The 14403-nt window shown below is 38.3% G+C and overlaps 1 protein-coding gene across 1 annotated transcript; it reads left to right on the top strand.

Annotated features, from left to right (window-relative positions):
• The first annotated feature begins 5349 nt into the window (after positions 1-5349).
• On the top strand, positions 5350-12431 carry LOC105907683 (zinc-alpha-2-glycoprotein-like). The gene is made up of 6 exons (XM_042710702.1): positions 5350-5527; positions 7774-8073; positions 10953-11243; positions 11341-11628; positions 11994-12122; positions 12367-12431. Exons 1-6 carry the CDS (start codon positions 5470-5472, stop codon positions 12414-12416), a joined length of 1116 nt encoding a protein of 371 aa, XP_042566636.1. The 5' UTR covers positions 5350-5469; the 3' UTR covers positions 12417-12431.
• The last annotated feature ends 1972 nt before the right edge of the window (positions 12432-14403 follow it).

The following is a 14403-nucleotide window of genomic DNA, read 5'->3' as shown; positions in this document are numbered from 1 at the left end:
CGGCAGTGGAAACAGACACTGAGGTTGTGCCTTGAACCCTCACCATGGCCCTACACACTCCACAATAAACACTCATCTGATTGCTTCTTAAAACAAGATCATATTAAACTACACTATAAGCATGCTTAAAGATGCTGTATGCAGCATCCTGACCTCAAATAGATTGGAGCTTGTATTCACTCCAAATCCTCCCTAACAAATTAGATGTAAGTGAATTTAAACTTAATCCCTGTATGCCACGAAGTTCTGTTTCCATCGAGGCTCTAGTTTAGTAGTTACACATGTCCACAGTATGACGTTACCCAAGAACCTTCTTTTAAACAGATGTGTTACTGTAAGATGAGATGTTGGTCACATGGTCCCCATTACATAGTTCTCCATATGTAGGAGGACCAGGGATTAGTAAGAGATGGAGCCAGGAATGACCTAGGTCACATGATGGTTGTCAGATTCTGGGGCTAGGTTTAATGAATGGCTTGTTTTATGATGAAACTACAATGGTTAGATGCAAAGAAGGCAAACTGACCGGTGCATGCACCAATGCAGCTGATGATGCTTGTTCAGAAACAGGCTGGTCTGTCAGGTAGCAATGATCTACAAACTGTCTACAGCTATGATTGAAGCCCTTTTTCTCAGACGGGTTTAAATAGACTGAGTTTATTGCCTCTAAGTCTAGTAAATCAAGTTACATCCATTATACAAGCAAAGGTGATCACGACATACTGCTAAGCTTTACACAAATGCTCCCTCTTCTCTCCCCCAGCCTAGAAAAGGTGAGTACGTTTGCTAAGTGCCATTCTCGAAAAAACAGTGCAGATTTAAAAATGAACAAATAAAGCAATCCCCAGATTATCAAACTGAACTAAACTAACCTAACGGTCTTCAGAGGCATACCACGCCCGAGGCGACTTTGAACACTGACCTCAGAGTTCCACAGTGAACCAAAGATGCAGCCAACTGCACGAGCCTGAAGTGGCCCCCACCCTAGGATAGCCTGAACAACAAACGGTGTCACATGTTTGCAATGCCCCATCTAAAGGTAAAGGTCAGGTATTTAGCAGACGCCTTTAACCAAAGGGACTTTCATGGGCACCCTGCAGCTCACCTAGGGGGCAGCTAACCACTGTACCACCACCATCCATCACACACTGATCTGAAATCTAGTGTAAACATTGTTAGACTATTACAGCAGGAAAGGGTGCTTTTGAAAGGAATATCTACATCGGCATATAAGGCCTAATTTCTGCAACCATCATGTTTCCATGCGATATTGTGTTAGCTAATCCTAAACATGTTTAAAGGCAAAGTGTGTAGTTTTTAGTGGCATTTAGTGGTGAGGTTGCTGAATTGAAACCAGCTGAATACAAGTGTTTACAAGCGTGTGCAAGTACCTACAGTGGCTGTCAAATTCAATAAAAATGTGAAAAACCCTATCTCAAGTCAGTTTTTTGGTTTGTCCGTTCTGGGCTACTGTAGAAATATGACAATGCAACATGGTGGACTCCGTGGAAGAGGACCTGTTGATAAGAAGGGCTCTAAGCTAATGAAAACAACGATTCATAGTTACAGGTAATTAGACACTAATGAAAACATACTAATGGATATTATATTATATTTCTACTGAAAGAGTATGCTGTTCTTGGCGAATCCTTGATGAAACGCCAATGTTGGTTCCTTGGTTTAAGTTAGTTTGGAGGCAGTAAAAGACTTGAAAATAATCAGTTTATTCTGACGCGCAGCCCAGTAAACTCGGACGTTACAATCACGAGTCACGAGAAAACCTTCTTGTTTCATCTTCCTTCAATGATCTTACAGAAATACGTAGGTAGAATTAACATATCAACACAATGGCATAATTCAATTATACACAGGTATCTGTCTGGAGGAAATGTTCCTGGGCCCTCTGGTAGGAGGGGTGTTTAAATAACTGTTTGGGGTCTCTGATGTGTGGGTGAACTTGATGTCTTTCCATGGGGTGGAGGTGTGTCAGGATGAGGTCTATCTAGTTTATGCTAGATAGAGGTGTGAATACTAGGCAGAGGGGGTTTAGCTTGACCATGGCCATCTAAATGTTAATATGTCTGGCTCCAACCATTTTCTCATGGCTGTAGACAAAATCCAACAATCAAGTCTAATGGCCTGGCTCCAAAACCGCCTGAGACTATGTGTGGGCCTGTTGATGTGAAATCCATCAAAATCTAACACAACTAATAGATGCCAATGAAAACTTTACCTTTAAAAGGCTAATTCATTATTAGAAAACCCTTCCGCAATATATATATATATACATATATACAGTATATAAACTGTATAACGAAATGGCCATCATTGGGCTACTTGAGTATCCGCAGCATCAGCTGGCAGCTATTTAATACTACCCATAAACACCAGTGTCATCATCAGCAGTGAAGAGGCTCTGAAACAGTGGCGGCTCCTCAAAAGATTCTGGGGGGGCAATTTTTTTTTATAATGATTAAGGTTTGTCCATAAAGGCGATTTGGGCGACGCACTTTTTTGCTTAAAAAAAAAAAAATTGTACATACAAGTTTTTTATTTGACTTTTTTTGCTTAGATTTTTTTAAAGTTACCGAGAAATAGACACTGTGCAATGTAAACATCCCATTATTGTAACTGAAAAATACATCTGAGGGGATTTGCGAGGTGTCTGAGCCAGCTATCTAATGTTGGCATACTACTACCCACAAGGTAACAGCGATATATTGACGGATTGACGGAGTCAGATAGTTAAAAAATTTGGGAGGTGCACATCAGGCCACGGAGAGGTGCTCGGAGAGGAATTGCAACATTGGAGAGGGCTCTCTGTGTCTCTGTGTCTCCAAAAAAGGACGACCATAAATCTGCCTTTATACGCTTATACGACCTATTACGTATGACGGAAGCATGGTGGGGCGAGCCCTCCCGGAAGCCATAAAGAATGCATTGAGAGCCCTTTTTGATGAAAAAAATGGATTTAACGTGAGAGTCAATAAGAGAGGTCAGGGGCGATTTCCATTATGCCAAAAATCATTTGGGACCATTTGAAGCACGACTTTAGCCTGATTGGAGAATGACACTCAGAAGCAGATCAGACGGTCTAGTGGTAGAATGGGACAGACAAAAAATAACTCCTTCTCCTGTTTGGCAGTGCGTCGCCCAAATCGCCCTTATGGACAAACCGCCCCTGTATGGAATGCTGGCATAGTTTTAAAGAAAAAAACATATCCGAGACTGGCTTCTGAAAGAAAAAGGAAACTGATACTAGATTGAAGATGAATGAAAATACACTCTGACAAGGGTATGCTCCACATCTGTCACAGAACGGTCAACACCAACTTTAACCAGGATATAGAAGCAGGGGAATTTGGTGCACAACTGTGCAGGTAAATAAAAACACTAGAACCTCTAGTTTGAGAAACAGACTAACAGGTCAGATAAATTGAAGTTAAGGTGTTTGGATCACAGACAAGAAACTTCATGGGAAGCAGAACAAATGAAAAGATGCTTTGATGAAAAGAGTCCTTGACCCCAGCTCTAAAGCACAGTAGATGAAAAGGGATTGGTACAGAGTCAAATTTGTACAGAGTAAAAGGAATCTTTATCAAGGAAGGCTATAACTCCATTTTACCATAATTCCAATAGAGAACTTTTTGATTAAACACATTTTCAAGTAAAAATAATTGTTATTTCAAGTCGAAAGCACAATTTCTAACTTTGTCAACATCTTATATTTTCTATGTAATCAATTCATTTTTAACTTTATTTGAGGGATAAGAATATGAGCTTGGCTGGAACATCATTTTTTGTAGATGTGTTGGGGCAAGACCGCTTTTGAAAGCAATTGTTAGGCCAACTTGTAAAGTGAAAGTAAAACTTAACAAGAAACGTTCATCGCAGACATTCTGCATTCGGTACATGACAGCGATATCGCTCCTCATTTGAAACGTTTCCCATCTTTTTCCGCTCGCTTCGCCCAATTTGCTCGTCTACATCACAATCGCCTGCCTCCAACAGAAATTAATATAATACAGGACTTCGCTTGGCTCGCTTCGCTGCCATATCAGTACCAGATACGAAAGGAAACTGTGACTATAGCTCTTTTAAAATTTTGAACCAGTCAATCAATTCCTTTTTAACTTTATTTGAGGGATAGCAATATGAGCATTTTATGGGTGATCACAGTATTAGCCTGTTTCTGGGCACATCCAAATATACTCTAACTCTATTCAATATAGGCCCCAATGCCTGCAGTCTGTGTATATTTTGTATTATTTTCTGCACATCTTTATGGTCCTTCCAATTGTAGGTGTTTTTCATGGCGCTTCCACACATCAATGACCAATGTATATTTTAATTGTATCATGTCATAGGCTACGGTTTTAATTCATAGTATTTCACTTATCCTAAACCAGTGTGTTTTTTATGTATAACTGTTGGCTTAACCTAACCTCGCTAAATTGATTCCGCTTAAGGACAACCGACGACGTTTCCTTTGTGGATGTATTACTCATCATTGGCTCATTCTTCATAAACGTCCGAACAGAGCACATCATAGAAAAGCGTTTCTCTCGGCTTGCCCCTTCAATGTGTTGGGGTAAGACCGCTTTTGAAAACAATTGTTAGGCCAACCTTGTGAACTGAAAGTAAAACTTAACAACAAACGTTCATCGTAGACATTCTGGAAGCTTTGTCTATAGCTCTTTTTAAAAAATGTAACCAAGCAATCAATTCATTTTAAACTTTATTTGTGGGATAACAATATGAGCTTTGCTGGAACATTATTTTCTGGGTGATTCCAACTACAGTAATTTTGTATATATTTGTCCTTCCAATTGTAGGTGTAAAAATAATTGTTATTTTAAAGCAGAAAACACCATTTCTAAATGTGTTTATGTCTGATATTTTCTATGTAACCAATTCATTTTAAACTTTATTTGAAGAGATAACAATATGAGCTTTGCTGGGACATGTCATATTCTGGGTGATTCCAAATGTTTATATTAGCCTGTTTCTGGGCACATTCAATACAGGCCCCATGCCTTGTATATGTTGTGTTATTTTCTTCAAATCTTTATAGTCCTTCCAAATGTAGTTGTTCTTTTATGACTCTTCTACACCTCAATATCCAATGTATATTTTCATTGTATCATGTCATACTGTTTTAATTCATAGTATTTCATTTATCCTAAACCAGTGTGTTTTGAATGTATGGGCGAACTGTTGTACAACTGTTGGCTTAACCTAACCTCGCCTAATCGATTCCACTTAGCGACAACTGACGACATTTCCTCTTACTCATATAATTGGCTGATACTTTATAAACGTCCAGCCATAGGACATAATAGGGAAGTGTTTTTCTCGGCTTGCATCTCAGTCCTACTTCTGGTCTTCAACCGGAGCGGAAGCGCATGCAGGACGTCGAAAGGGCTTATTTTCGATCTATTAAGGGATACCAAGTTTAGATTAGGCTGTATGAAGATGGGTTTCACGACATCACTGACCGTTTGTGTAATTCTGTCGATGTGTTGGGGTAAGACCGCTTTTGAAAACAATTGTTAGGCCATCCTTGTAAAGTGAAAGTAAAACTTAACAACAAACGTTCATCGCAGACATTCTGCATTCGGTACTGATCCATGCCAGCGATATCGATCCTCATTTGCATAGGATTAAACGTTTCCCAACTTTTTCCGCTCGCTTCGCCCAATTTGCTCGTCTACATCACAATCGCCTGCCTCCAACAGAAATTAATAGAATACAGGACTTCGCTTGGCTCGCTTCGCTGCCATGTGTCAGTACCAGAGAAATACGAAACGAAGCTTTGACTATAACTCTTTTTAAATTTTGAACCAGTCAATCAATTCATTTTAAACTTTATTTGAGGGATAACAATATGAGCTTTGCTGGAACATCATTTTCTGGGTGATTCCAACTACAGTATATTTGTATATATTTGTCCTTCCAATTGTAGCTGTAAAAATAATTGTTATTTTAAAGCAGAAAACACCATTTCTAAAAAGAATTATGTCTGATATTTTCTATGTAACCAATTCATTTTTAACTTTATTTGAGAGATGACAATGTGAGCTTTGCTGGGACATGTCATATTCTGGGTGATTCCAAATTTTTATATTAGCCTGTTTCTGGGCACATTCAATACAGGCCCCAATGCCTTGTATATTTTGTGTTCTTTTCTTCAAATCTTTATAGTCCTTCCAAATGTAGTTGTTCTTTTATGACTCTTCTACACCTCAATGTCCAATGTATATTTTCATTTTATCATGTCATACTGTTTTAATTCATAGTATTTAATTGACCCTAAACCAGTGTGTTTTGTTGTACAATGGTTGGCTTACCTAACCTTGCTAAATTGATTCCACAAAGCAACAACTGACGCCATTTCCTCTTACTCATATCATTGGCTGATGCTTTATAAACTCCAGCCAGAGCACAAAATAGGGAAGTGTTTTTCTCAGCTTGCCCCTCAGCCCCACTTCTGGTATTTAACCGTTTTATAACCCATCCCTAGTTATGATTAAACTGTTACCAGAGCACAAAATTGTTTACAATAGCACAAAGTTCTTCATAGATCTAGCCTCATCATTTTGTTGTCAAAGTGCACCAGATTGATGCATTAAACTTTAAAATGTACATGCCCCGGGTTCGCATCGTTGTCACCTTTTTCATCCCTGATGAGTTTGCACCCCTGAATATTGTTTTCAGTTTCTCGCTGAACAGTAGCCTATCTGAGACTTGGTCCATGCCCACTTGGCATCTCTCACAATTTTTTTTTAGGAAAATGTGCCAATCATAAGCTTAGTATTAAAGAGAAAGGGAGGCCAGCGTCAGATACTGCTTTAGTGCAAAAAAAAACTAAATGAAGTAAGAACCTTTTCTACCCAACACTATGCTAAGACTGCATTGTTAACTGCTACTAGCAATCCATGGGTTACCACGGGGTTTACAGATTTATCTAATTTGGTTAGAGCAATTGACATGATATATCAAAGTCCCACATTACATCTAGTCTTAAATTAAAGCTATTCAGCAAAGTAAGGATTGACCGATCAAGCAATTGCCATAAGCGTCCAGAAGCACAATAGCAGGTAACTAAAGACCGTGAGATAATGAACAGGTGAATCAGTGTGGTGTACAAGGGAGAGCAAGAAGTGACATTTTGTGGGCATGATGAATCTGCTCTTAGTCTGAACAGGGGTCATTTCATTGAGCTTGTAAATGCCAGATATTCATAGATTGTTTTGCCTCATTGAAAGAGATTGTTACGACTACCATGTTATGAGGAGATAGAAGGTGTGCAGTTTCTGTTGTACATAGGCCTACTTACATGTGTCTGAAGGCAGCTCATTTGTCCAATCATTTGTAATTTTGATCCTCAATCCTACACAGAATGCATTGCAAGGCATGTGTAACCTGGATTATATCGTTCTTAGTTTGATCTTTGAAACACATTTTCTTAGTATTTATAGTAAGTGATGACAATGAAACTGAAAATACTATATTAAACACCTAGTTATCGTGGTGCAAAGTGATTAGATACACGTTACTGTGAAATGTATCACCGTAGTATAAGTTAAGAACCGCATTACTAAACATTGTGCACCTGCAGAAGAAAATGATGTGTTGTGGCTCCTATATTAAATGTGTTACACTTCACTACTGTATGCTGCTTTTCATTATTTATGTATATATATATATATATATATATATATATATATAATGATATATAATTATATATATAAACTTTTTTCCTCCCTGTAGATTTGAAAGTTGAAAGTTTGGAAGACCGCCATTCTCTGCACTATGTGTACACGGCCCTATCAAAGGCACCTGTCTCTGCACCTGGAATCTTCGAATTTACTGCTATGGGCCTACTGGACGACAAGAAGATTGATTACTATAACAGCAAAGACCAGGTCAAGATTCCTCAACAGGACTGGATGAGAGAAAAGCTTGACGCAAATTACTGGAACCAAGGCACCCAGTCACGCAAAAGCAAAGAGCAGTGGTTCAAAGTCAACGTAAACATTCTGATGGAACGCATGAGACACAACAACTCAGGTGAGTCCCAACACATCCTGATAGCATAGTTGCATCAGCAACAGACAAACCTTCATTAGCCATGATTCCACTATCGGGCCAGTGCGAGCTAGGGCCAGCAAAGAGCAGGAATATAATGGAAACCAAAATGACTGTTTGCTGTTTCTTATCTTCGTTTTGTTGAATACAGTTAATACTCAAATAAAGCATATCCCTCATAAGGTAAACATACTCGTCAGACTCCTATATTCCTTCAAACTGTCATGTAGGCTACTGGAATAGTTTAGCCAGCCGTATCTCAGGTAGCGTGAAGACATGGCTCTAATATCAGCCAGCTATAGGCAGGGGCGGAGATCCCATTTCATTGTAGGGGGGGACAATACATGGTCAAATTTCAGAGAGTAATTCCGGGGGGGGGGGGGACAGGAAAAAATTGCTTTCACGAGAGCTAGCATAAACTGCTAAATACCGAATTCTCTTATCACATTTACAAACAGAAATTCTAAGTCATTTTAGAATTCTCTAAACAGCATTAAATGTACTAACACGAAATATTTATTTACAGACAAATAATGTCTAAAGTTCAAGAGAACTTGATGCTCAAAATAAGTTATAAAACAGCTCACGGACACTTTGACAGGGAATCGAACTAGTTACCTCCTGATTATAATACGACTTCTCTACCACCTGTACCACTGCCACCCCATGTCGCAATACCAGCATAGTTAATGGACCGCAGGAAAAGATGACATTAATTTACCTTCAGATAATTTAACAAATCTGGAGAGGCACTGAGATGTAGACCTACGTTTATTAACTAGCATGAACCTGCCCCTGACAGGACAGTGTCTAGACTGTCTAGCTTAACGGTGTTAATTACCGGCATGCGTGTGTTATCGGCAAACGTTCACGTTGTCATGCCAATCCATTAATAAACGTATGTATACTTGTGCATATCGATTAGAACTTCGTAAATGAAGTTTAGAAAAAAAAAGTCTTCTTTACATGTTCTTACTGCGTTCGAGAATGAGGTAAATCTCTTTAGATATTGTGTATCATAGCGGCAGCGACGGGACAGAGGAGGAAACACTGACAATCTGACCGTGTGTAGGCTACTGGGCTAATTAACTGAAACACAGAGCTGCTGGTAGCCCTGCCCGTTGGAAACAGCATGTGAACCAACCCACTTTGAGGAATAGGGGGAACATGATTTTTCAACACTTAAAAAACACATTGTTTTACGTCTATAATTAGCACCGCTTGTGTCGTCGTATTTTTATTTCATATTATTATATTTTTCAAAAAAAAAAATGTTGTTTCCAAATGATTGTTGGGGGGACAACTTTATGGTAGGGGACACGTCCCCCCCGGGATCTCCGCCTATGGCTATAGGCATAGTTCACATTAGATATCAAGCTAGTCTCAATTGTTAACACAAGTAAAGTTAGCGTTAGTGTTTAAAGCACACCATGGCTCAAATAGCATACTATATATTCATTGTAATAAATACAAATAATATTATGCTGCAATATTACCCTCAAATAACATTTTAGTTTTAGTAGTACACTGACTTGTTATATGGAGAATGCTGTCTGTGCCACTGCCACAGCACGCCTGGAGCACCTGGTATTGCACTGGTATGTACCTTTGGGAACAGTGGAATCCGACATAGGCTGTAACCTTATTAGTCTCACAGAGATTTGTAGTTTTTCCAGATGCCCAAAGTGTCAGGATAGCATGCAAATAAATTAATTTAGTGTCAAAAAGTTTGATCAGTCTTCGTCAATCTCACACCAATAAGCTTTGGAAGTTTGCAACCTTGAAAATCTAACTGCCGATGTATATTAAGCATGTCGCGAACAACATTTTATTAGATTACACATACTCCATATTCAAACGCGTAGAAAACAATGTATATGGGCTGAAAACGCAAGCAATATTTAGGCTAAAAATGTTTGTGATTCTTTGGTTATGTTAGTGTCTCAGATGTCACAATAAATGAAACTATATAGAGTCATATTTGTGTAAAATCGTGTGATATTACTCTACCATGTCAGTCTACATGCTTCTTTGGCTTCTGTTGTTGTCTTTGCCAGTTCCATATCCTTCAGCTTGCCAACAAATACACATGTACACTGTCCATTAGGGGGTCTCAAAGCGCCATTTGTAAAAGTGAGCTACACTCCTCAACTTTAGGGGAGATCAATAGAAAAAAATACCAATTCTTCTGGAATGGGGCTTTAACTTCAACAATAATAAGTAATTTGATGTTAATTAAACATCCACACATATTGTGTTCATCAGAGCCAGCTGACTTTTGTACTGAAATATTTTGGCATTAACAATTCATTGATCAAGAGAAAATCGAAATGTAAAACATTAACACAAGGTTATTCATATCATGACTTGGACAGCATTGATTGGACTAACACAAAATCCTCCCTTGCAATAAATAAGTGTTAATCATCATCCAATTTGAATTTGATGGTAACATGATTAAACATCTATAGTCTACATATTGTGTTAATTTGTGCCTGCTGTGTATATACATTGTATAAATATATTGAGATGTGATGCATCAGTGTTGATCATGATATGCACCATCATGCAACACCGCTAGGGCAAGTTCACTTTTGTTCACAAGTTGTAATACTGACTAGTTAACTTCTTCTGGCACTGAACCTCGCTAACCTGACTCTGCTAACCCAGCCTTTCACCTTGACCCGCCTCAAGCACCAGTTAGCCCTGCTTGGCCCAAGGGCAATCGCCAGGCCAAAAGCCCCTGGCTGCAAGCTCCAATAGGGACGCAACTGGCCTTGGCACACACCAGTTTGCCTGTGTTTGGCCCGATAATGGAAACATGGCTATTAATGCTGATTTTGACCTATTCTTTTCCTCAGATATTCATGTCCTTATGTGGAGACATGGCTGTGAAGTTATCACCATGCCAGACGGGTCTCTCAAGTTTGAGAAGGGTGTGGACGAATACAGCTATGATGGCAAGGATTTCCTTTCCTTTGATGAGTATTCAACACAGTGGGTGGCCCCTGTTAGTGCAGCTGTAGCCACGAAACAAAAGTGGGATGGGGTGCCAACCCTAAACCAGTACACCAAGGGCTACCTGGAGACAGAGTGTGTGCGTTGGCTGAAGGAATTCAGAGGATACAGGGACGAGAAGGAAAAGCAGACAGGTTGTGTGTACTTACACTAGCGCCAGATCCATCACTTTTGTTAAATACAGTTTGCAGCCATTCAATATTTAATCATTCTTTCTTTTTGGTTCATCAGATCTATCAAAGATTTATTTGTTTGCTAAAGATGCCAAATCTTCAGATACATTGAAGTTGACCTGTATGGCCACAGGCCTCTACTCAAAAAACACTGAGATCAGCATCCTGAAGAGTGGCTGGTCTGTAGCGAAAGGTTGTAAGGAACCTACGGATATCTTGCCCAATGATGATGGAACCTACCAGATCAGACTGAGTGTGGACGTAAAGAAATATGAGATAAATGATTTCGGATGTGAGGTGAATCAAGGGGAACAGAAAACCATACTTGTAGCCCAATGGCCCAAAGGTGAAATCACATTGCTTGGTTATGCCTTTCAATTTACAACTGGAAATATACAGATCAGAGTGTACTTGTACCACAAAGAAAACAGTAGACATTTCAGTAGTTTATTATTATGTAACTAAACGCTAATAATAATAATAATAATAATAATAATGGTGCTGTTCTGAAAAATTGACCATTTTAATTGATTCTGGTAATCTTCCAATAATTCCATTAATTTATTTAATCTTCAAATAAGGTCTGAGCAACAGTAATGATCTATTTTTGATTAGAATAAGGTCTGGACAAGACAAGATGACACTTACCTTGAAGCTACTAATGCCCAAGCCTCTGAAGTGCGTATAAAGCATTTTTGTCTCTCTTTGCAGATGGAATATTATCTGCTGCAGCTCCCTCCTCCATTGTGCCAGTGGTGGCGGGGGTGCTGGTGCTGCTGCTGCTGCTGATGCTGGTGCCGGTGATCGTGGTTGTCTTTCTTGTGAAAAAAGGCATTATTGGTAAGTTCTCTATATGACAGAAATTGAAAGCAGATTCATAATGAGATAGTGACAAATTTAAATCTAATAAATAGTTGATTTGTATTTAAACAGTTTACTGATTAAATCCTTTGCTTGTGATCTTCATGACCATATCAATGAATATTTGGTTTGGTGTGTGATTAGATACACTGATCACACTGCACTCACATAGCATCTTCTGTACACTCATGTGATTCTCTCCTCTTCTCTGTTTGTCTCTCAGAGTATAAGGGAGGTCTCAAATTCAGTCGCCCAAGTTCCGGTATGTATTGAGTGTTATGTACACAAATCTAAAATGTGGGCCAGAAGGAGAAGTAAAGTAGTACATCATAATTTGGCATAATGTATCTATTAGTGGAATGGTTATTGGACTCTTCTTTCCGTTTGTAAGGAAACCGGACAGTAATGCTTACTCCGGTAATATCACTTATAGAATATCACTAATTACTACTTTTCTACGGTAATTTAGGAAAGGGGCAGAATGGATGTGCCAAAGGCAGTGGTCCCAATATGAGTACTTATGCCAGATATTTGTAAAAAAAATGATTCATATCCAATTTAGGAGATATATATATATATACAGTTTATATATAGTTTATATATATATATATATATATTATATATATATATATATATAGAGAGAGAGAGAGAGAGAGAGAGAGAGAGAGAGAGAGAGAGAGAGAGAGAGAGAGAGTTTATGTTCATTTCAAATTGTGGTAATGTCACCATTAGTTCAATGTTCTGACTGCCCAGACTCTCCACCATGAAATTCACAATTTCAAACACATTGACACTTTCTGGCTAGACATCAACAAGCTTCGAAATGGAAATGAAACCCCTGCAAATGACTCAGCTGGAAATAATGGACTTGGCTCATCACTGCCAGGATCAACAGAGATTAGGGTGGAACAAGAGTCTCTACTGGAGGGAGGACCAGGTAAAATCAATTGATTTCTAAGTAGTCTTTGAGTATCATTACTTTTCGTTATGTTGTGTTTTCTTACTCATTTCTCTCTTTCCAGTTGCCGTGAAGAAAAGCGCAGATTCTGACTCTAGTGACTCTGGTAAAGGATCTGGTAGTTCTGGATCACCTGAAGGAAACAGTCCAGATGTCTCACCCAGCAGCAGTTCTGAAGAAGTGAATAATGTTGCTAAAGGTAGAGATATACAGATTTCATTAGACCTCTGTGTCAATTCTCCTGTGCTTTGTATACTCAAGCGTAGTAGTAATAACTATTGAACAACCTGCATACACATCCTCACTACAAAAAATCCAGCTGTTGGTTTGTGGAGGATTAAAGCCTTATGAATATCTGCAGATTAATTAAACTCTTCTTTTTTTCTCACATTAACCACTGATCTTCCTAATAGGGATGCCCAGTGACAAACCTGTCTGAATATCAGTGGAATGGTGAGTATATGAGCAGCTCCCACTGGGAGACAAATGTGTCTGTGATTTAAAATAAAAACTTTAAATAAAACATCTTTCTGTTTCAGGATGAAAGAAATGTCTTTCCAAGACCAAGAATGCCCCTACAAGCTATTGTTCTGAATGCTCTTAAAAGCAAATCTTACAAATAGGTCAGATTATTAAATAGCACCTGTTACAAACTAGATATGCCAAAAATCTTGTTTTGGTGATTTGGTGTCTTGAACCAAAGTTGGGGAGTTGGTTACATGTAACGACATTACAAAATAGTTTGTACGACATTACAAAATCAATGTAATTGTAATGCGTTCCAGGTACTGAGAGAATTTTTTTTTATTGAATTGCAGTTACTAATCAAAATGTTGGTGATTGCAAAGGGGTTACATCTGAACATATTGTTTTCGGTAAAAAGCTTTAACGCTTATATGTAGAATACAACAGTTATTCTCCAATATATAATATTCAATATAATATTCAATATATTCAATGCAAAGCATCTTTTTCACCATCTAGACAGGCTCCATTCATTTGGCAGTATGAGCTCAAATTTGAGTGTTGTTTTTTTATTGGTTCTCCTGTTTGAATTTGCACCACCTCTCATCTGCCAATCAAAAAGTAATCAAATGTAATAAGTTACATGAATTTAATGAATTAATTCAAATAGACATTACTTAGTACATTAGCTTTCTTTTTATCACTTACTTTTTATCTTTGTGTGTTTACTGTAAGAGATGTACATTTTATATTGAGAAAACTTGATTTTTTTTACTATACAGATCATAATAGTGAAATGAAATTTAGTTTTTTTTTTTTTTGCACCGCCTGTCATCT

Source organism: Clupea harengus, chromosome 19, assembly GCF_900700415.2.
Source record: "Clupea harengus chromosome 19, Ch_v2.0.2, whole genome shotgun sequence".
Classification (NCBI taxonomy): Eukaryota; Metazoa; Chordata; class Actinopteri; order Clupeiformes; family Clupeidae; genus Clupea; species Clupea harengus.
This window is presented reverse-complemented; position numbering and strand designations above follow the sequence as displayed.

Excerpts from the sequence above, each read along its gene's own strand:
- LOC105907683 (XM_042710702.1), top strand. The coding sequence starts at position 5,470 with ATGAAGATGGGTTTCACGACATCACTGACCGTTTGTGTAATTCTGTCG. Across the intron at positions 5,528-7,773 it reads AATTCTGTCGATGTGTTGGG|ATTTGAAAGTTGAAAGTTTG; the intron begins GTAAGACCGCTT and ends TCCTCCCTGTAG. Across the intron at positions 8,074-10,952 it reads CATGAGACACAACAACTCAG|ATATTCATGTCCTTATGTGG; the intron begins GTGAGTCCCAAC and ends TCTTTTCCTCAG.